The 19,436-nt window shown below is 52.7% G+C and overlaps 3 protein-coding genes across 4 annotated transcripts; 2 read left to right on the top strand and 1 right to left on the bottom strand.

The window, feature by feature from the left end:
• Positions 1–793: 793 nt before the first annotated feature.
• On the top strand, positions 794–4,462 carry SCRN2 (secernin 2). 2 transcript variants are annotated; one of them, XM_066364406.1, is made up of 8 exons: positions 794–906; positions 1,249–1,422; positions 1,727–1,908; positions 2,484–2,683; positions 3,127–3,342; positions 3,469–3,634; positions 3,723–3,903; positions 4,159–4,462. In XM_066364406.1, exons 1-8 carry the CDS (start codon positions 856–858, stop codon positions 4,315–4,317), a joined length of 1,329 nt encoding a protein of 442 aa, XP_066220503.1. In that variant the 5' UTR covers positions 794–855; the 3' UTR covers positions 4,318–4,462. The 2 variants fall into 2 exon arrangements, with proteins under 2 accessions (XP_066220503.1, XP_066220504.1); XM_066364407.1 differs by lacking the exon at positions 794–906 and adding an exon at positions 926–988.
• LRRC46 (leucine rich repeat containing 46) lies at positions 4,453–10,583 on the bottom strand. Its single transcript, XM_066364408.1, is given in 9 exon segments — positions 4,453–4,743; positions 4,745–4,976; positions 5,271–5,410; positions 5,721–5,790; positions 5,976–6,085; positions 7,186–7,232; positions 8,061–8,169; positions 10,060–10,165; positions 10,266–10,583. Coding segments are annotated over 9 exon segments (933 nt in total). The 5' UTR covers positions 10,276–10,583; the 3' UTR covers positions 4,453–4,634.
• A 121-nt stretch (positions 10,584–10,704) lies between these two features.
• Positions 10,705–17,655, top strand: MRPL10 (mitochondrial ribosomal protein L10). Its single transcript, XM_066364405.1, has 5 exons — positions 10,705–10,779; positions 12,935–13,104; positions 15,666–15,830; positions 16,081–16,225; positions 17,353–17,655. The coding sequence occupies exons 1-5, from the start codon at positions 10,728–10,730 to the stop codon at positions 17,607–17,609; spliced, it is 789 nt and encodes a 262-aa protein (XP_066220502.1). The 5' UTR covers positions 10,705–10,727; the 3' UTR covers positions 17,610–17,655.
• The last annotated feature ends 1,781 nt before the right edge of the window (positions 17,656–19,436 follow it).

The following is a 19,436-nucleotide window of genomic DNA, read 5'->3' as shown; positions in this document are numbered from 1 at the left end:
GGCATTCTTCTAAGGCCTTTCCCTCCCTGCTCCCCACGCCGGGGAAGCCTCCTGACATGGTAAAAGGATGCGAGCTGCATTAATTATGGAGGTGCTTTATGGAGGAAAATGACCCGGAAGCGGAACATTTGAGACCAGAGCCCACTCTGCACCTATGCGTGCTGCACCCCCACGCCGGTGGCCAAGACCTCTGCACTGTTTCAGCTTTACTACGTGCAAATGCCCCATCTCTTTGGAGTAGAAATTCCCAAAACTCTTTTCAAAGCTATCTTCCTATGAGTCTGAGCACTGTGGGGCAGAATCGGCCTTTTAGGCCTTGGGTGGGTTTTATGTATATGTACACTTCGTGTGTGTGTGTGTGTGTGTGTGTGTGTGTGTGTGTGTCTGTGTACACTTCTTAAAAGGCATTAATTTAAGTGTTCCCTACACCCCCTGGCATGACCACTGTTACAGATCTTACGGGGAGGTTGGTGGGCCTGGGACTGTCCCTTTGGAATTCAAACCCGGGAACAAGTAGCTGAGGTTCTCTCTTAATCTCCAGGTGCCCCAGCAGCCCGGTCTTTCTTTTCTCCCTCTTCACGTGGCTCCTTTCCACCCTCCAGCTCCTGCTCCCCATAGTGATCCTATTGGAGTTGGCACTGATTCGCAGCCTTTTCGGGCCTGAACCGGGCTCCCCGGGAAGGGCAGGCACCCAGGAAAGACCAAGAGGGCCACCCCTCTCCAGGAAGTGGTGCTGGCGCGCGCCCTGGTGGACGATAGCGGAACTGCAGGCGATCAGTTCCAACTCCGCCCCCTGAGACAAGGCCTTCCAGGTCACCTGGGAACCTCCGTCCAATAGGACAGACCTGACCCTAAATGGAGGTAGTGGTGCCCGGGACTAAGCTGGAAATCTTGCAAGGAGAGAGGGTGAGAGGCATACGTTATTGGGAAGCCAGAAGGGGTGGACAGAAGAGGGGCGTGGAACTCTTGAAGAGGGGAAGGGTAACAAGTGAGCTGTGCAGGGCCCTCAGAGTGTGCTGGTCTGCCCTGCCTGCTGACTCCCAGCCTGGAGCTTGGGGAGAGAGTGGGTGTCTGTTGTCACATCACACACGGACTGTGTGTGGGGTGCTGAGCATCCAGAACCCAACTGTAGAGTCTTCCCTGAGTGTCTGTTTTCACGTGTTGGGAAAGGGACTCCCCAGGACTGATTCCTGGACAGGATGGTGGAGAGGTCGCATAAGGGACATACTCATCTCCACCTCTTCCCAGATGACATCGTGGAGCCCTGACACCCCATGCTCCTGTGACTGCTTTGTCTCAGTGCCACCAGCCTCGGCCATACCAGCTGTGATCTTTGCCAAAAACTCAGACCGACCCCGGGACGAAGTGCAGGAGGTGGTGTTTGTACCAGCAGCCACGCATGCGCCTGGCAGCTGGCTCCAGGTAGGTTGGTTAGGCCTTATGGAGTCCCAGGAGGTGGCAGATGTAGGCATTCTTCTAAGGCCTTTCCCTCCCTGCTCCCCACACCGGGGAAGCCTCCTGACATGGTAAGAGCATGACTTCAAGTCTACCAACCTGGACCGAACCTACTATTTAACCTCTGTTTTCCTCAGTTTCTTCATCTGTAAGATGGAAATGCTATGACCTTCCTCCAAGGGTTGTGTAAGCTGACTGGCACAGTGCCAGCACCTGGTATATACCTCTCCCTTTCTGAGTGGACTCTCCCTTTCTCCTCCCTGACCTGTAGTGTACCTACATTGAAGTGGAACAGGTGTTGAAGACCCATGCTGTGATCCTAAGCCGCCCTTCTTGGCTGTGGGGGGCTGAGATGGGCGCCAATGAGCATGGTGTCTGCATTGGCAATGAGGCTGTGTGGACCAAGGAGCCAGTTGGGGAGGGGGAAGCCCTGCTGGGCATGGATCTACTCAGGTGCGGCCCTGCCCTCCCTCCTGCCCCCAACACACCAGAAGTCTGGGGGCTGAGTGCTGGCCCAGGCCATCCTCCCCTCCCTCAGGCCCGGTTCACAGGGGCCTCCTCCTTTATGCCCACCTTGCCTTGGTGTCCTCCCCAGGGGGCTGTCCCTACCCCTCCTCTCTCCTGGACTCATCTCTATGGTCTGGGAGGAAACTCTCAAATGTGGCCACCTCATGGTCTGGAAATAGGGCAGTGGTTCTAAATTTCTTCTCAACAGAGGTGAAATGTTTTTCAAATGAAATCTCATGTAGCATCCTGATTTATAAAACTGATAAAAGTGGGGCAGCTCTGACTGGAGAGAGGTTGTGGGGCTCTGGGCACTTCGCTCTCTGAGACTGTGTCCCAGGCCTTTCCATGGAGCCCTCAGGGACGGCTGGAAACCCAGCGACATATTTGTGCGATGTTGGCAGGTTTTCTAGGGGACTCGGGCCTGACACCACCCACCCCAGTCCTCTCTGTCCATTAGAGCTTCTGCCACTAGTTACTGGTACTCCATCGCCCTCTGTCCCTTGGACCCCTTTTTGTGCCAGGCTGGCTTTAGAACGGAGCAGCTCAGCCCAGGAAGCCCTGCACGTGATCACAGGCTTGCTGGAGCGTCATGGACAGGGGGGCAGTGGCTGGGAGGACCCCAAGGCATTCTGCTACCACAACACCTTCCTGCTGGCGGACCGGACTGAGGCATGGGTGCTGGAGACGGCGGGGAGGCTGTGGGCTGCCCAGAGGATCCAGGGTGAGCCCAGTGCGGGGACCTGCCTCCCAGAGGCATCCTCTTCGGTCAGCCCTGGAACGGGGTGGGGAAGGTTGGCAGGGAAGGGTCAGTGTAGGAGCAAACCTCTCGGGTGGTGGAGCCATCCAGAAAGATAGAAAATGAGCCCACTGAGGAACTTATCCTTCCTCTTCACTTGGTTAAATCCTCTTGTGCTCCAGCCTGCTGCTTCCTCCGAGGAGCCTTCCAGGATTCTCTGGTGGTCAGCAGGTTTCTCCTTCACATGCAAGTAGGTGGTTCTTTATCACACCACAGTTGGCAAGCTCACATTTATTTCTGTGATTGTTTTGTCTGTCTCCACGAGAGTAGGTCTGTGCTCTTCACTGTGTGTTCTCAGCTTCCAGCCAAGCACCTGGCACAGAATAGGTGCCTAATGATGAGAGAGCTGCCCCCCTTCTCCTCCACAGAGGGGACCCGCAACATCTCCAACCAGTTGAGCATTGGCACAGACATATCAGCCGAACACCCGGAGCTTCGGACCCACGCCCAGGCCCAGGGCTGGTGGAGTGGCCAGGGCAACTTTGACTTTGCTCAGGTCTTCTCCCTGACCCAGCAGCCGGTGCGCATGGAAGCTGCCAAGGCCCGCTTCCGGGCCGGGCGGGAGCTGCTGCAGCAACGGCAAGGTCAGAGTGCGGACAGGGTGAAGGCCAGCAGGGCCACGGAGCTGCCAGCCAGCCCCTTGCCCCTGCCGTTCCTTTGGGGGGCCTGGCCTGAGGCCTAGGGGCCCCTCACCCTGTCCCACCTGGCAGGGAGCATCACGGCCGAGGTGATGATGGACATCCTCAGGAACAAGGAGAGCGGCATCTGCATGGACTCGGGAGGCTTCCGCACCACGGCCAGCATGGTGTCCATCCTGCCCCGGGACCCCGCGCAGCCCTGCGTGCACTTCCTCACGGCCACACCGGACCCCTCCCGGTGAGGGGGCGGGCCGGAAGGACGGGTGGGTGCGCCAGGCCGGGGAAATGGAGAGAGAGGTGACTCCTCGGTCCCTGTGTCACATCAGGTCAGTGTTCAAACCTTTCATCTTCGGGGTGGGGGCGGCCCAGGCCCCCCAGGTGCTGTCCCCGACCTTTGGAGCGCAGGACCCCGTTCGGTCCATACCCCGATTCCAGACTCGGGTGGATCGCCGGCACAGTCTCTACCGCGCACACCAGGAAGCCCTGGGGCTGATGGAGAGTGAGCAGGTGACCCCAGGGGATAGGGGCTACTCTGGGGGTCGGCTCATCGCCCCCACACCCAACTGAGTTCTGGGAAAACAAGGGGGTCTGGGAGGGTAGAAACTCCCGGGCTGGGAGGAGGGGTCTCTCCCTCGAAAGTCAGCTGCGCAGGAGAATGTCGGGTCATCTGTGGTTTGTCCTGCCGTGTGAGACCGCAGACATGTCCCCCTTCGTTGGGAGGGAAGCCTGCTCTGGGGACTCACGTCTGCCTTTCCCCGGCAGGATCGGGGGCGGCAGCTTCGACAGAAGCAGCGGGAGCTGGAGCGGGAAGGCCTGGAGGCTGTGCGGGGGCCACTGGCCGGGGAGCAGGCCCCACCTCCCGGGGCGCTGGGCAGCCTCTTCCAGGCCTTTGTGCAGAGGGAGAGCCAGGCGTATGCCTGAGCCCACAGCTCCTCCCGGCGGGGCGCGGGGCTCTGGCCTGGGGGCGGGCGCTGGGCCCTGCGCTGGTGAGATCAGAGCCGTTCCTGCATGCCCCTTGTTCTGAGTGGCCGGCTTGGACTTGCCTTAATAAATGTGTTTGATTTCCTATGTGTTTTACTGATTGCTTCCCTTGAGATGCCCCCAGTGACGTGAAAGACATTCAGGGCCTGGAGACACTTTATTGAGATAGGCTCCCGCCTCAGGGGAGGCTCTCAGAGGAGAGCAGGCCCACTCTGCTCTTGTTCCTGTGGCTGTGCTTCATTTCTTGATTCTTCTGGTCATAGTTTTGGTTGTGCCCCAGCCAGAGAGGCCTTGAGGCCTTCAGCTGCTCTGACCCCCTTCCTTGCCTGGACAGTGCTTTGGGGGCCCCTGGAAACCAGAGGGCAGTTTCTCGGTGGCAGAGGAGGCTTGTGGCAAGGAGGCGGACTCGTGAGGTGCCTCCTTTCCCTGCCTGGGAGGGACACCAGCACTGCCGTCCCCCGCCATGGACCGCCCCGGCAGCTGGGGGAGCTCAGTGAGGACGGGCTGCGTCCCCATCCGCAGAAGGTGCTCCGTCAGGGCCGCCTGCTGCCTGTGCTCCTTGCGCCTGCTCGTGTCCTGCTCCAGCTCCTTGAGGAAGCCTGTGAGGGCCAGGATGGTGGTGCTGGATGGAGCTCGGCTCAGCGGCAGGGCCCTGGGCTGAGGGAGAAGGCCTCTGGCTGACCTGAGCAAACTGCCATCCTGATGGGGGAGGAGCCCAAGGAGGGGGTGGGAAGGGCAGGCCACCTGTGTGCCCAGACTGGCACCTGGCCCTGGCTGGACTGTCCTCCCCTGGCCCAGGTGCTGATGTGGGCTTGGGGCTACTTCCCCAGGCGCCACTGCCCCCCACAGGGACGAGCTCTGGGGAGGCTGTAAGCCCAGGAAAGCAGGGTCACCTCGCTCTGAGCGGAACGGGCCACTCAGCTCTGGGAACTCTTCCTCTGAGGCCTCATCCTCCCCATCCGAGTTCCAGCGCTCCGACACCGGCTGCCTGTCCAGGTCCATGAGCAGGGGTAGGGCTGCGGTCACCAGCTCCCTGCAGGGCAGAAAGCAGCGGCTGTGCTGGAGGGCGCTCTGGCATGTGGAGCGGGGAGGTCATGCACACACAACAGCGCCCACACTGGGTGGTATGGTGGCTTCCAGGAGCGAAGTCCCCAAAGAGCTAAGGGCTGGCTCCATGTGGAGTTATGGGGCTGAAAGGGAACGGGGGCCGATGAGCTGGGGTGTGGGGGGAGAAGGTACCATGGATCGAGAACTCCAGGTTTGCAGGCTGAGAGGGAGCCCACGGAGTTAGTAGGAGGGATTCAGCCATCACCCCTTTCTTCCTACCTTCAATTTCTCCTCACCTGTAGCCATCCTGGTTGGTGCAGCGGTTTCCGGTCAGGTTGAGGATGAGCAGGCTCTGGGGGAACTCATCTGTTTACACCAAAGTGGCGGAATAAGGTTCTCATACCCACCTTCCAGCCCAAAGCGACTGCCTCTTTGCATGCCCCCCCCCCGGTTGTGCTGTTAATACAGCCACGGGGTGAGAGGGATAAGGGCAGAGAGGAGGGAGGCCCCACACGGGACTTATTCTATGAGCCAGGATGAGGTGTTCCTACCCATCTTCAATGTTTCTATAAGGTTTTCAGAAAGGTCCAGAAACTGGAGGTATGGGAGGTCACGGAGGTTTTCCACCTGCCTGATTCGGTTTCCTGCCAGAGACAGGAAGCTGTAGGGGAAGGGAGGGGTACAGAGAAAGGGCTGAATCAGGACACCTGGGGGAGAGGCAGAGGGCGTCCGGTGCTCAGGCCCCTGGCTAAGCAGCTGAACGACAAGTGGGGACACATTGAAATGAAGCAGCAGAATTCAGTTTCTCTAAAACAGACTTTCAGCAGAACTTACGTTGTTTTTTTTTGTTGGTTTTTTTTTGTATTTTTCTGAAGCTGGAAACGGGGAGAGACAGTCAGACAGACTCCCGCATGCGCCCGACCGGGATCCACCCGGCACGCCCACCAGGGGCCACGCTCTGCCCACCAGGGGGCAATGCTCTGCCCCTCCGGGGGACCAGAGCCACTCTAGCGCCTGGGGCAGAGGCCAAGGAGCCATCCCCAGCGCCCGGGCCATCTTTGCTCCAATGGAGCCTTGGCTGCGGGAGGGGAAGAGAGAGACAGAGAGGAAGGAGGGGGGGGTGGAGAAGCAAATGGGCGCTTCTCCTATGTGCCCTGGCCGGGAATCGAACCCGGGTCCCCCGCACGCCAGGCCGATGCTCTACCGCTGTGCCAACCGGCCAGGGCCAGAACTTATGTTTTTTAAAAGACTCCCTACCCCTGGCCTTGAGGCTGGTTTCCCAGGCTGTGGCCTTGGGCTGGTTCTGCGAAGTTGCAGATGTTCCTAGAATGTTTCTCCCCAAATTAATTCTATATATAAGCATTGTAAATGAGCTTGTTTCACTGCTTTCTTTTACTGCTAGGCATCCCCTCCTCCCCATTCCCCAATCAGTGTGTAATTCTGTCTTTAAAAGCTAACTTCAAACTATGTTTGAAGGGCCGCATGATTTGACTGACTTAGGTCTCCATGCGGTTGCCGGCTTTGAATAAAAGACTCCTTTAGATTTGAACGTTGGTGTAGAGAACGTCTGTATACTCTCACCGGTTTCGCTACAACAACATAACCATCTGGGGTGAGGGAAGCAGAGCTAAGCTTGTTGGATCCCCAGCTGACAAGAAGCCAGGCTTGAAGAGGTCTGAACCAGTTTTTGGGGTGTTAGCAGGTCTCCCCCTTTCGCTCTCCCCTTTCCTCCCCCTACCCACGAGTGCTGGCACCACATACCGCAAGGAAGGGATGCAGGCCAGGTTCTCAATTCGCTGGATCTTATTCTGCAGGAAGAAACAAACCAAGCTGGGAAACCAACCTGAGCACAGCTGGGTGGGGGGCCCTTTAAAGGGACAAAGCCCCAAGACCGTGTCTCCTCTTGCAACTGGAGATATGGCACTAGGGAATGATAACCCCAGTCGCTGAACTGTTTGTCATAACTTTGGGATGATTTGCTTTCTCCATGTGGATGGTTCAGAGGGTAAATTTGGCTAAACTTGATTAAAGTATACTCTGCTCACCCCACAACCAAAGAAAGATCTGTAAATAAGACGAGGAAGCCAAGGTGCCACTCCACTGGGAAATTGAAAGGGTCTTGGTGGTGGGGGGGGGTTTGCATATACAGAGGGAACAATGACTATATACTACTTTGATTTGTAAGGTTTCTGTGGGGAAAGTTCAGGGAGCTGGGTTTATTCAATCTGGGGGAGGCTGCAGATCAACCACCCACCCACCTACCACCCATCACTGACAGTTTGCAAGGTTCTGAAGGACACAGAGGAATCTTCTTGGTTCTCTCCCTCTTTTTCAAAACAGGAAAAGAGCTTGAGCTATATAATGTGAAAGATTTAGAGTAGACACCAAGAGGAACTAGACCAAAAGAAAGTGTCTGACAAAAAACAGTGATTCGAGAACATGCTCAGGATCTCTTTTGGGAGGAAGGACTGGTCTTTCAATTCAGAATTCCTGGTTCGTCTGGGAATGGTTTCAAGGAAGATATGCCTGCCTGAACACCGGGAAAAGGGCGAGATGCCCTGGTTGGCTCCTTTTAGATCAGCAGACTTGGTCCACTGGGAGAAGGTAGGGAAGAAAGAGAGGGGGTAAGAAGTTACCGCTTGCAAATAGAGGCTGTGAAGATTCTGGAGGCCCTCTAGATTCCTGATAATGGTAATCCCTTCCCGGTCCAGGCGGATGGTCTGTAGTGTGGCAATAGTGTGAAACCTGGGAGAACAGTCAGTAGGGAGGTATGAGTGACATTTCTGTGGACTCTTAGCAGGGAAGATGGGATGGGGACAGGAAAGGTTTTAAGGAGTGGATGGCTCAATGACTTTGATCAGATGTCAGGAACACCTTCTTGACTCAGAGATGGTGTTCAGATCGTGAAACTGGGATGAATTGGAGACCTTGATCTCTGTCAGTAACACTGGGAAGGATCAAAGTGAGAGAGGGGTCAGAGCTCTTTATCTGGGAAACTCAATGAGAGCAGCTTATATCTGGATAGACTCAGAGGCAAAGGAAGCCTTCTTTGAGTCAGCTTGGATGGTGGAGGGAGGGGCTGGGACAGAGATGAGACAATTTCTGCAGGACGATCCTTCTTCATCTCCCCTTTGAGTGGTCCATTAAGGGAAAATCACTTGTTCCATTCATCCATTAATTAACTCCATAACATTTACTGAATGCCCACTAGAGATAAATGAGAGAGTCCCTGCCCATCAGTATTAGGGAAGCAAGCCAAACATCTATGACAAGTGGATGACAGAGGCAAGTACAAGGGACTAGGGGAGCACATGGGATATACACTGAGTCTAAAGTAGGGAAATCAGGAACTGCTTCCTGGAGGAGGTGACATATGAGTAGGAGTTAGCCAGAAAGGTGAGAGGGGGGATGAGGAGAAAGTATTTCAAACAGAAGGAGTAGGAAGTGCTTATTCAGCTTTTCTCAAACGTTAATGTGCCCATAAGTCCCCTGGAAGAGTTATTAAAATGCAGATTCTGACTCAGTATGTCTGCAGTGGGCCTGAGATTCTTTATTTATTTTCAAATAAAAATTTTATTATTTTTTTGAGAGAGGGAGGAAGAGGCATGAACTTGTTGCTCCAGTTTGGTTGTGCATCCATTGACACACGTGACATATGTGCATTCCTTCTCATATATGCCTTGACTGGCAATCAGATCGGAGACCTCAGTGCTTCTGGCCACTGGTTTGATCTACTGTGTGACCACCAGTTAGGTTGGGCCCAAGATTATTTATTTCTAACCAGCTCCCAGGTGATGCTGCTGCTGCTGCTGCTCCACACTGCCCCCCCCCCCCAGCACCAACCACTCTAAGTAGTAAGGTACTAAAGGTATGAGGACATGGGATCTTAGAAGAACTGCACACTTATTGAGAGTGACAAGAAATAAGGCTGAATGGGCAGCAGAGGTCAACTCACGCTAACATGTTTAGATTTTATTCTGGAAGGTTATATGAGGGAGTACCTGATCAGATCTGTCATTTAAAAGGATCACTTTGGCAACGGTGGAGGGAGCCTGGACCAGAGTCATCGAAGCTGACTAGGAGTTTGTTGAGGTGATGACAGCGTTATCGAAGGCAGTGGTCCCCAACCTTTTTTGGGCCACGGAATGGCTTAATGTCAGAAAATATTTTCATGGACCAGCCTTTAGGGTGGGACGGATAAATGTACAAAACAAAATTATGCGACCAGCGTAAAAACTGTGGTATTTTTAAATATAATTGTCGAACTTACGAGACAAGCGTCAAGAGTGAGTCTTAGATGGATGTAACAGAGGGAATCGGGTCATTTTTTAAAAATAAAACATCGTTCAGACTTAAATATAAATAAAACGGAAATAATGTAAGTTATTTATTCTTTCTCTGAGGTACCGGTCCGTGGCCTGGGGGTTGGGGACCACTGATCTAAGGCAGTTGAGTAGGCATGGTGAAAAGAAACAGAATGATTTTTAAGAAGGGAAAAATCAGTTGGACACTACCACTGATTGAATGTGTGGAGTAAGAGGGGCAAAGATTAGTTGTCACATCAGTACAGCTCAGGGGACTGGTCATCCCAGGTGTTTCAATCTTCCAGCACGCTTATCGCTCCCGTGCACTCACATCTTCTCTGACAGATCCTCATCCTCGGGGAAGGTCAAGTTCCGCTTAGTGATAAGGGCCTCAGTAATGCACACGCTCCCTTCCTCTGGACTCTGGGCAAGATTAGCTGTGAAAAGATGGGTTCAGTTGTTACAGTTCCTTATTCTTGAAAGCCTGACTCTACTGTTATCCAACTGTCCTACCTACCATCCCATTTCCCTACTCACCTCCAGGCATGATCTAAAGGCGGCTGGCCTGGGGCGGGATTGGTACGAAGAGCAGAGCAGCTTGGACAGCCCCTAAGAATGGCGGGATTCGGGATCGTACCAAGAAAGAGAAGCTCAGAGAGTTGGGGCACAAGAGAAAGGGGTTGATTCAGAGCAAATTATTGAAATGGGGCAGAAGACAAATAAACAGAAGTGGAGAATCGGGAGTTTGAGGGTTTCCGAGGGGCTTTGCTGGCCGCAAACTGGGATACGGTGGTTCTTGCGGCCGCGGATGAGCGGTTGAGCGGTTTAGCGTCGTTGCTAGGAGACCGACGCGAGGCCGCGCGTCGGCAATGGCGGGCTCGCCGCGCGTGCGGATTACTGCTCCAGCCGGCGAATCCGCCTACTGCTTCCGGCCCCAGGTCTCCCACAATCCTTAGCTTTTTCCGTTTCACTCGGCTCCCGTCCGTTCTTCCGGCGGCAATGGCTGCGGCCGTGGCTGGGATTCTGCAAGGCGGTCTCCTGCCCCAGGCGGGTAAGGAGCGGCGCAGGTCCTCACGGCGTGTTACGGCCGGCGCTCTCTAATCTTCGTCTCCCCTCTCGTAATCTCTGACTCCAGACAGCCCCCGATGACCCCCAGCTAGATCGCTAGTTTCCTTCCCCAGTGTAATTTTCTATGACTGCAGGCTCGCCGCAGCAGAGCCACAGCAGCTACTATAATCACAGTATTGTGTACGCCCTAATCCCCCTACCTTCTTTAGGTGTCTGTAATACTCTGCCTAGATTTTGCTCGCCTCCAGTTTACTTTGTTCCTCGCCCCGACCTTGGCACTGTCTCCTTAAGGCCTCAGTCTAAATGTCACCTCCATAGGTCTGCCCTTGTCACCTGCAAAACCGGTTTCCCCTATTAAATCTGTACCTGCACCCTGTTTATTGACTCCTTAGCCCATCACAATCTGTAATTTAGCATTTGTTTATTTGTCTATTAGACTTTAAACTCCATAAGGACAGGAACATGTTTATTCAGCATAGCCAACAGGTGTCATGTGCTTAACATTATTAGGCATGCAGTAAATTTGTTTGATGAATGATTTTGAGCACATAATATAAGCCAGGTACAGTGATAAATGCTATACATGTGTTATCTCATTTAAACCTTAAAGTACCCTATGAAGAAGGGGCTCTCTTCCCCTCTTTATAGAGGAAGAAACTCAAGTTTGGACCCATCAAGTGGCTGGTTAAGGTCACAGGTAGTAAATGACAGAAGAAAGATTAAAATTTGGTTTCACCTGATCCAGAGCCTGTGCTCTTAATAGTTCGGTCTCGTGGCCTCCAGCAATAAAACCTCTCACCCCAAGAACTCACCATGCTCTGACTGTCAGAACTACCTTCTAGCTAAACCTTTCCCGATATCTCATCCCAGTCTTGGAAACAGCTGAGAGTGGGAAGCTCCTAGCCTGGATTCTTTTGTTGAGAATGAAGGGGTCACTTTAGCTCAGTATTTTGAGTAGTTCCCCTATTTTCTGAGGGGTGCTCTTTGGTGATGCTGGCAAACAGGATGAGCAAAGGGGAGACTTGTTTGGAGGAGGTCTGAGGGCAGTATACCCCCCCCCTTCATATCACGGGAGAGAGCTTTGGAGTACTGCTTAGAGCTGTGGTTTTCAAACTTCAGCATGCATCAGCATCACTGAGAAGGCTTATTCAAACACTGCTGAACTCTACCCCTGAGCTTCTGATTCAGTAAATCTGGGATGGAGCCTGAGAACTGGTATTTCTGAGAACTTCTCCAGTGCTGCTCCTGTTGGTTGGGAGTGGGACACATTTTGAGCACCACTGGTTGAGACCAGGGCACACTTTGAAAACCACTGATTGATACCAGGGGTTGGCAAATTATGGCAGTGCTGTCACAGTGTTTTATAAGTAAAATTTTATTGAAATTCAGCCACATCTGTTTGTTTACATATTATCTATGAGTGTTTTCATGATACAGTAGCAGAGTTGAGTAGCAGTGATAGAGATTGTCTCTTAAAAAACTTATATTTACTATTTGGCCATTTGAGAAAAAGGTTTTCTTGCCCTCCCCCCCCCTTTTTTTTAACAGAGACAGAGAGAGAGTCAAGAGAGAGGGATAGATAGGGACAGACAGACAAGAACGGAGAGAGATGAGAAGCATCAACCATCAGTTTTTCGTTGTGGCACTTTAGTTGTTCACTAATTGCTTTCTTATATGTACCTTGACCGTGGGGCTATAGCAGACCAAGTAACCCCTCGCTCGAGCCAGCGACCTTGGGTCCAAGCTGGTGAGCTGTGCTCAAACCAGATGAGCCCGCGCTCAAGCTGGCGACCTCGGGGTATCCAACCTGGGTCCTCCGCATCCCAGTCTGATGCCCTACCCACTGCGCCACCACCTGTCAGGCCCCTCCTCCCTTTTTTAATGTGCTCAAAATACTTTGTCTTTGGTTCTCCTCTTTCCCCCCCATCTCTGTGCATAAAGAAGCACAGAAGAAATGGGAGCCTTAAAGGATCAAGCAACTGAACTAGGGTCAGCTGTTAGAAGAGAAGGTTTGAGTATTCAGGATTTCTAGCAGAAAATTCCTCATCCCACTCTTGTGCTGAGTCTAGTTTCTCCATCTGCGACAGACTAAGGCCTCCAAAAGGCTGCATCTCACTGCTTGTCATTTCCCCTCCAAGGCTGGCTGCCCACCCTCCAGACTGTCCGCTATGGTTCCAAGGCTGTTACCCGCCATCGTCGTGTGATGCACTTTGAGCGGCAGAAACTGATGGCTGTGACTGAATATATCCCCCCCAAACCTGCTGTCAATCCAGGATGCCTGACACCTCCTCCCAAGCCTTCCCAGGAGGTAAGAAGGAGACTGGGAATGTTACTTGGTGGTGGAATGGTGATTGAAGTGATCTTAGCCTGACCAGGTGGTGGCACAGTGGATAGAGCATCAGACTGGGATGCAGAGGACCCAGGTTGGATACCTCGAGGTCGCCATCTTGAGCGCGGGCTCATCTGGTTTGAGCAAAGCTCACCAGCTTGGATCCAAGGTCGTTGGCTCGAGCAAGGGGCCACTCAGTCTGCCGAAGGCTCGCGGTTAAGGCATATATGAGAAAGCAATCAATGAACAACTAAGGTGTCACAACAAAAAACTAATGATTGATGCTTCTCATTTCTCTCTGTTCTTGTCTGTCTGTCCCATCTATCCCTCTCTCTGACTCTCGTTCTGTCTCTAAAAAAAAAAGTGATCTTATATATGTGGCTATAGTGAAGTAAGATTCCAGGACAGCATCCACATCATTACTGCCCCACTTTATCCCATGGCCCAGATACTTTCAAATGAAGCCTGTGCTTGATTTAGCATTGGCCTTTTGGGCTCTGTGGATTGGACGGGCCTCCTGAATTTTCTTCATTCCTAACTTGTTTCCAAAAATACAATATATGTTTGGAAGCTATCCAAGCAGTGTGGGGTTTGGGATAATATCTTTGTTCTTGAAGGACCTGAAGCTGCTGTTTACCTAGAGGAATCACAGAGGTTTTCTGTTTTAAAAAAGAACAGAAAGACCAGTGGCAAAGTTGTGAGTATGGTGGTTAGTTTTATGTTATTGTGGTATCTAATAAATTGTAGTTTCTAGTTGGCTACTGCTGTTTAAGGACTAGTTAGCTGTCCTTAGAGGCTGGGCTATGGGGAAGTGAGCAGCAGCTGCAGCGTATGAGATTTAAGGTCGGATGTCAAACACTGATGCAGGAGGCGATATGATTCATTTGGCAGAGATTCCTCAAGGACTCATGGTTGGACCGAACCCACCCATCTGGGTTTTCTGTGAAAGCAAAGAGATATCTGAAATGAGCTCTGTAGAGTGCCTGGCAAATCATGTTTCAGTGTCTAGAACTCTTCCAGCAGGTTTTGCTTTTTCCCAGCCAAAATTTTTTTTTTTGTATTTTTCTGAAGCTAGAAACGGGGAGAGACAGTCAGACAGACTCCCGCATGCGCCCGACCGGGATCCACCCGGCACGCCCACCAGGGGTGACGCTCTGCCCACCAGGGGGCGATGCTCTGCCCCTCCGGGCGTCGCTCTGCCACGACCAGAGCCACTCTAGCGCCTGGGGCAGAGGCCAAGGAGCCATCCCCAGCGCCCGGGCCATTTTTGCTCCAATGGAGCCTTGGCTGCGGGAGGGGAAGAGAGAGACAGAGAGGAAGGAGGGGGGGGTGGAGAAGCAAATGGGCGCTTCTCCTATGTGCCCTGGCCGGGAATCGAACCCGGGTCCCCCGCACGCCAGGCCGACGCTCCACCGCTGAGCCAACCGGCCAGGGCCTCCCAGCCAAAATTAATAGAAAAATTGAAACCCCACCCAGACAGCTCGGCTGGTTAGAGCATCCCGAAGAGCAGAGGTTGCTGGTTTGATCCCGGTCAGGGCACATATAGGAACAGATGTTCCTGTCTCCCTCCTGCTCTGTCCCTTCCTCTCGCTTAAGATCAATAAACAAGAAAAACTGGTTGATAACCCCCAGTTTAGACAACAGTCAAGTCATTGAATGGAATTTTCCCACTCAGGTTTTTCCGTCATAATTTTTTATTAAGCCAATGGAGCTTGCTGCCTCATAACTACAGAAGATTCTAGAACAGTATAAGGCACCAGAACTTTTTGGGTGATGGCAGTGATTTACATCTGACCGTCAAATATGTTAGCTACTGACCATATATGACTATCACACACTTGAAATGAGGCTATTGTGACTGAGGATCTGAATTCTTAATTGTATTTAATTTTAATTAACTGAAATATAAATAGCTATGTGTGGCTAGTGGCTACTATATTGGACAGGGCAGGTCTAGAATCTAGATTTAGCTCAATAGTGAGTCTTCTATTACTTTACCTTGTATGCATTCATACATATGTGAAAAACACCATTACTGTAGTAAAAAAAAACAATCTCTTATACAGCATTTATGGGTAATATAATCTCAGTTTCACAAGTTCTGAACTTTGTGAAACACTGTCTTAAGAAAATGAAGCCTTGGTCTGTGAAAATATCTGTTCTGAATTAACACTGCAAAAGAATTATCTGTATTTATAACTGGTGAAGTAATTCAACATGGTTTCAGTATTAGAGGGATAACTGAAATAATTTTGACAAAATTATTGTCAAATAATAGTGACTGAATCATACTGCTGAGCATTTGGAGGGACCCAGTGTTCTCAGGTTTGAAAACACTGCCCTAATGACTGCGATGGAAATCGGAGGGTACGGTGGGAGATGGGACATGTCTCTGAGAGTTAGGAGCCCAATCATCCTGCCTGCACCCCGCTCTTCCCCACATTTGGGCATCACTGGAAGCCCAGCACCCATCCCTGAGGGAGTAGAGGGGGACGGAGAAGCAGTGGCTTATGTCCTTGGTCATCCCTTCCTGACTTCAGGAGACAGGTCTCATCCGGCTCCTCCGTCGGGAGATAGCAGCCGTTTTCCGAGACAACCGAATGATAGCCGTCTGCCAGAATGTGGCTATGAGCGCGGAGGACAAGCTGCTTCTGCGACACCGGCTGCGGAAACACAATATCTTGGTGAAAGTCTTTCCTAATCAGGTAGGGAGCTGTCCTGCCCGTGGGCCCTGCCCTTGCTTCCCCTCCCTGCCAACTCAGACTCCAGCATCTCCAATAACTGGTGCTTTTGAGTCCTCCCCTCCACGAGTGGACCCTCGTCTGGGGCCTGTATTGCAGTTGGGGGCTGAGGAGACCCTCTGGTTGGACCCTCAGCCTGATGTGGCCTGTGACCAAGGTGGGTCACTCTCCCTTCTATTTGTCCCCAATAAAGCCTTCTTTCCTGCTGTTCCAGGTCCTGAAGCCCTTCCTGGAGGATTCTAAGTACCAAAACCTGCTGCCCCTTTTTGTGGGGCACAACCTGCTGCTGGTCAGTGAGGAGCCCAAAGTCAAGGAGATGGTGCGAATCTTGAAGAGTGTGCCTTTCATGCCACTGTTAGGTGAGAAGGCTCCCGTGCTGTAGGGGTGGGGTGACCGGGAGCCCTGCTACAGCAGCCTGGTGCCATCTGCTGGACGTGAGTGGAGAAACTATGGACATCCTTGGAGAGGACATCCTCTCACAGAGGGGGCCCGAGTCAGCAGCATGGTTTGTGGAGGGCTGCCTGTGTCTTCTAACATCTGCACTGGCTTACTGCCCTGCACCACTTCTGCGGTGGAGGGTGATTAGGGAAGGCAGGGAGGACTTTACCAAGGAGGAAGTTTAGACACCTTGAGTCTAGCAGTGGAGTAGCAGGTGCTAAAACCCACATATACAAAGATACTTAAAACAAATAGCCCGCCTGACATGTGGTGGCGCAGTGGATAGAGCGTCGGACTGGGATGTGGAGGACCCAGGTTCAAGACCCCGAGGTTGCCAGCTTGAGCGCGGGCTCATCTGGTTTGAGTAAAGCTCACCAGCTTGAGCCCAAGGTCGCTGGCTCGAGCAAGGGGTCACTCAGTCTGCTATAGCCCCCCTCTCCTCCCGTCAAGGCACATATGAGAAAGTAATCAATGAACAACTAAGGTGCTGCAATGAAGAATTGATGTTTCTCATCTCTCTCCTGTCCTGTCTGTCCCTCTCTCTGACTCTCTCTGTCTCTGTCACCAAAAAAAAAAAAAAAAAAAGGAAAAGAAAAACAACAAGTAGCCCAAGTAAAGGGTGCTGAAGACCAGGAAGCAATATTCCCCAGACTCCCCTGTACTAAGAACCCCTAGAGGTACTGTTTCTCTATAGAATAGTGATTCATAGGTCTCTGTGGGGAGGGCGGAACCTGTGTTTATAGTCTCTCCCATGCCCTTGCACCCCCACTAACATATAGTCTCTGGTTCTTCAGGGAAGTTTGGGAAACTGACTTAGTGGGGGTTGGGCCAGATGGATGATTTATGTAAGGATTTTCTCGAGAAGAGTTAGGGAGGCGAGGAGGGGATCAGTCCCAAACGGGGGGAGTGGGGGGACACAAGTAGGAACCAGATGGGGGAAGCTGGGAGGTGAAGAAGGGTAATGGAGAGCAATTCTTGGGGTTAGGACGTTGTGTTCAGAGAAGAAAGGCATTTGTGGGGAGTCACCTGACTCTCTGTGCCCTTCCAGGTGGCTGCATTGACGACACCATCCTCAGCAGGCAAGGCTTCATCGACTACTCCAAGCTTCCCAGCCTGGCTCTGGTGCAGGGGGAGCTGGTAGGAGGGATCACCCTCCTCATGGCCCAGACCCACTCCCTGCTTCAGCACCAGCCCCTCCAGCTGAGTGCCCTGTTGGATCAGTATGTCAGACAGCAACGTGATGGGGACTCAATTGTGCCAGCCAGTGGGCAGCCCAATCCTCCCAACCCTGTTCCGGACTCATAGCCAACCTGTTTACCCAGCCTGCCAATAAATCCACCCTGCTGCCTGGGCTGTGCTGTCCTTCTGGAGTGTGGAACGACTTGGAGTGGGGAGTGGCATGTGTCCCCTGGCTTCTGCTGACGACAGACCTCCTCAGATGAAAAAGGCATTTCATTTCAGAATGGAGGCTTTTTTTTTTTTTTTTTTTTTTGTATTTTTCTGAAGCTGGAAATGGGGAGAGACAGTCAGGCAGACTCCCGCATGCGCCCGACCGGGATCCACCCGGCACGCCCACCAGGGGTGACGCTCTGCCCACCAGGGGCCACGCTCTGCCCACCAGGGGGCGATGCTCTGCCCCTCCGGGGTGTCGCTCTGCCGCGACCAGAGCCACTCTAGCGCCTGGGGCAGAGGCCAAGGAGCCATCCCCAGCGCCCGGGCCATCTTTGCTCCAATGGAGCCTTGGCTGCGGGAGGGGAAGAGAGAGACAGAGAGGAAGGAGGGGGGGTGGAGAAGCAAATGGGTGCTTCTCCTATGTGCCCTGGCCGGGAATCAAACCCGGGTCCCCCGCACGCCAGGCCGACGCTCCACCGCTGAGCCAACTGGCCAGGGCCGGTATTCATTCTTTTATTTCTTGGGCAGAGAAGTTAAAGAGACTGCCCAAGGTCATGTTGGTAAGTGGCAGAACAGGGACTTGAACAAGGTTCTCTCTGCTCTGAAGACCATGCTCTGGATTTCTACACTAGAGCTTCCTCTAAGGTCCCAGGTGGGTTTGGATGTTAATTCTCCACTCTTGGGGTGTGCCACATTGTGGAAAGGCTGGGTAGGAACACTGCTTTATGATAAAATTTTACTTAGGCAATTTCACTGTTTACAAGCTTATCCTCCTTATAGACTCATCCTTAGGGTCATCTCTAACTCTCACTTCCCTTCCTAGAAAGTCCTTCCTCTTCCCATGTCCAAGCCTGTCACCTCCTACAAACAGCATCTCTTACATGCTTGTCCTTTTAAAGGCAGCTGCCATCTTCACCCAATACCTAATATGTCCAGGTGGTTTTGAGAAAAGGAGCTGGGAGAAAACCAGGGTTCTGCATAAATGAGGGGGCAACGGGGCTTTTCAGTAGAAGGCCTCATTCAAGGCAAGGAGCTACTGACGTAGTTCCTAATGAAGGAGAGATGTTTAACTAGAAGCCAACCCTTGGCCCTGGCCGGTTGGCTCAGTGGTAGAACATTGACTGGGCATGTGGATGTCCCAAATTTGATTCCTGGTCAGGGCACACAGGAGAAGCAACCATATGCTTCTCCACCCCTCCCCCTCTTCTCTCTACCTCTTCCTCTCCCACAGCCATGGCTTGGTTAGAGCAAGTTGGCCCCGGGCTCTGAGGATGGCTCCACGGCCTCACCTCAGGTGCTAAAATAGCTCGGTTGCCAAACAACGGAGCAAGGAACCCAAATGGGCAGAACATCACTCCATAGGGGACTTGCCAGGTGGATCCCAGTCAGGGCACATGTGAAGTCTGTCTCTGCCTCCCCCACTTCTCAGTTAAGAAAAATTAAAATTTTTTAAAAAGCTGACCCTTTATGGAGCATGCTCTGTGTGGACACAAGGTTGATGTGGGGAGAGTGGCTGTTGAGCATTCCTCCTGGACCTGGAGCCGTGCCATAGCTTCCCAAGTCGGGCACACACCACTCCGGCGGTGGTGATCTGTAGTGGCCTCTCTGTGCCTGGTCCAGGACCAACTGGCCACCCAGGGATGCTCAACAATGTGGAATGAATGAAAAGGCCCTCGAGGCTCCTGGATGCCAGAACCAGTCTGGCCAGTGCTGCCCAGTGCTGCCCCTGACTCCCGGAAC

This window comes from Saccopteryx leptura, chromosome 2, assembly GCF_036850995.1.
Source record: "Saccopteryx leptura isolate mSacLep1 chromosome 2, mSacLep1_pri_phased_curated, whole genome shotgun sequence".
NCBI lineage: Eukaryota > Metazoa > Chordata > Mammalia > Chiroptera > Emballonuridae > Saccopteryx > Saccopteryx leptura.
The sequence above is the reverse complement of the archived record's forward strand: the minus strand, read 5'-3'. Positions and strand labels throughout refer to the sequence as shown.

Excerpts from the sequence above, each read along its gene's own strand:
- SCRN2 (XM_066364406.1), top strand. The coding sequence starts at position 856 with ATGGAGGTAGTGGTGCCCGGGACTAAGCTGGAAATCTTGCAAGGAGAG. Across the intron at positions 1,423-1,726 it reads CGCCTGGCAGCTGGCTCCAG|TGTACCTACATTGAAGTGGA; the intron begins GTAGGTTGGTTA and ends CCTGACCTGTAG. Across the intron at positions 2,684-3,126 it reads GGCTGCCCAGAGGATCCAGG|AGGGGACCCGCAACATCTCC; the intron begins GTGAGCCCAGTG and ends TCTCCTCCACAG.
- MRPL10 (XM_066364405.1), top strand. The coding sequence starts at position 10,728 with ATGGCTGCGGCCGTGGCTGGGATTCTGCAAGGCGGTCTCCTGCCCCAG. Across the intron at positions 10,780-12,934 it reads CGGTCTCCTGCCCCAGGCGG|GCTGGCTGCCCACCCTCCAG; the intron begins GTAAGGAGCGGC and ends TTCCCCTCCAAG. Across the intron at positions 15,831-16,080 it reads TGAAAGTCTTTCCTAATCAG|GTCCTGAAGCCCTTCCTGGA; the intron begins GTAGGGAGCTGT and ends CTGCTGTTCCAG.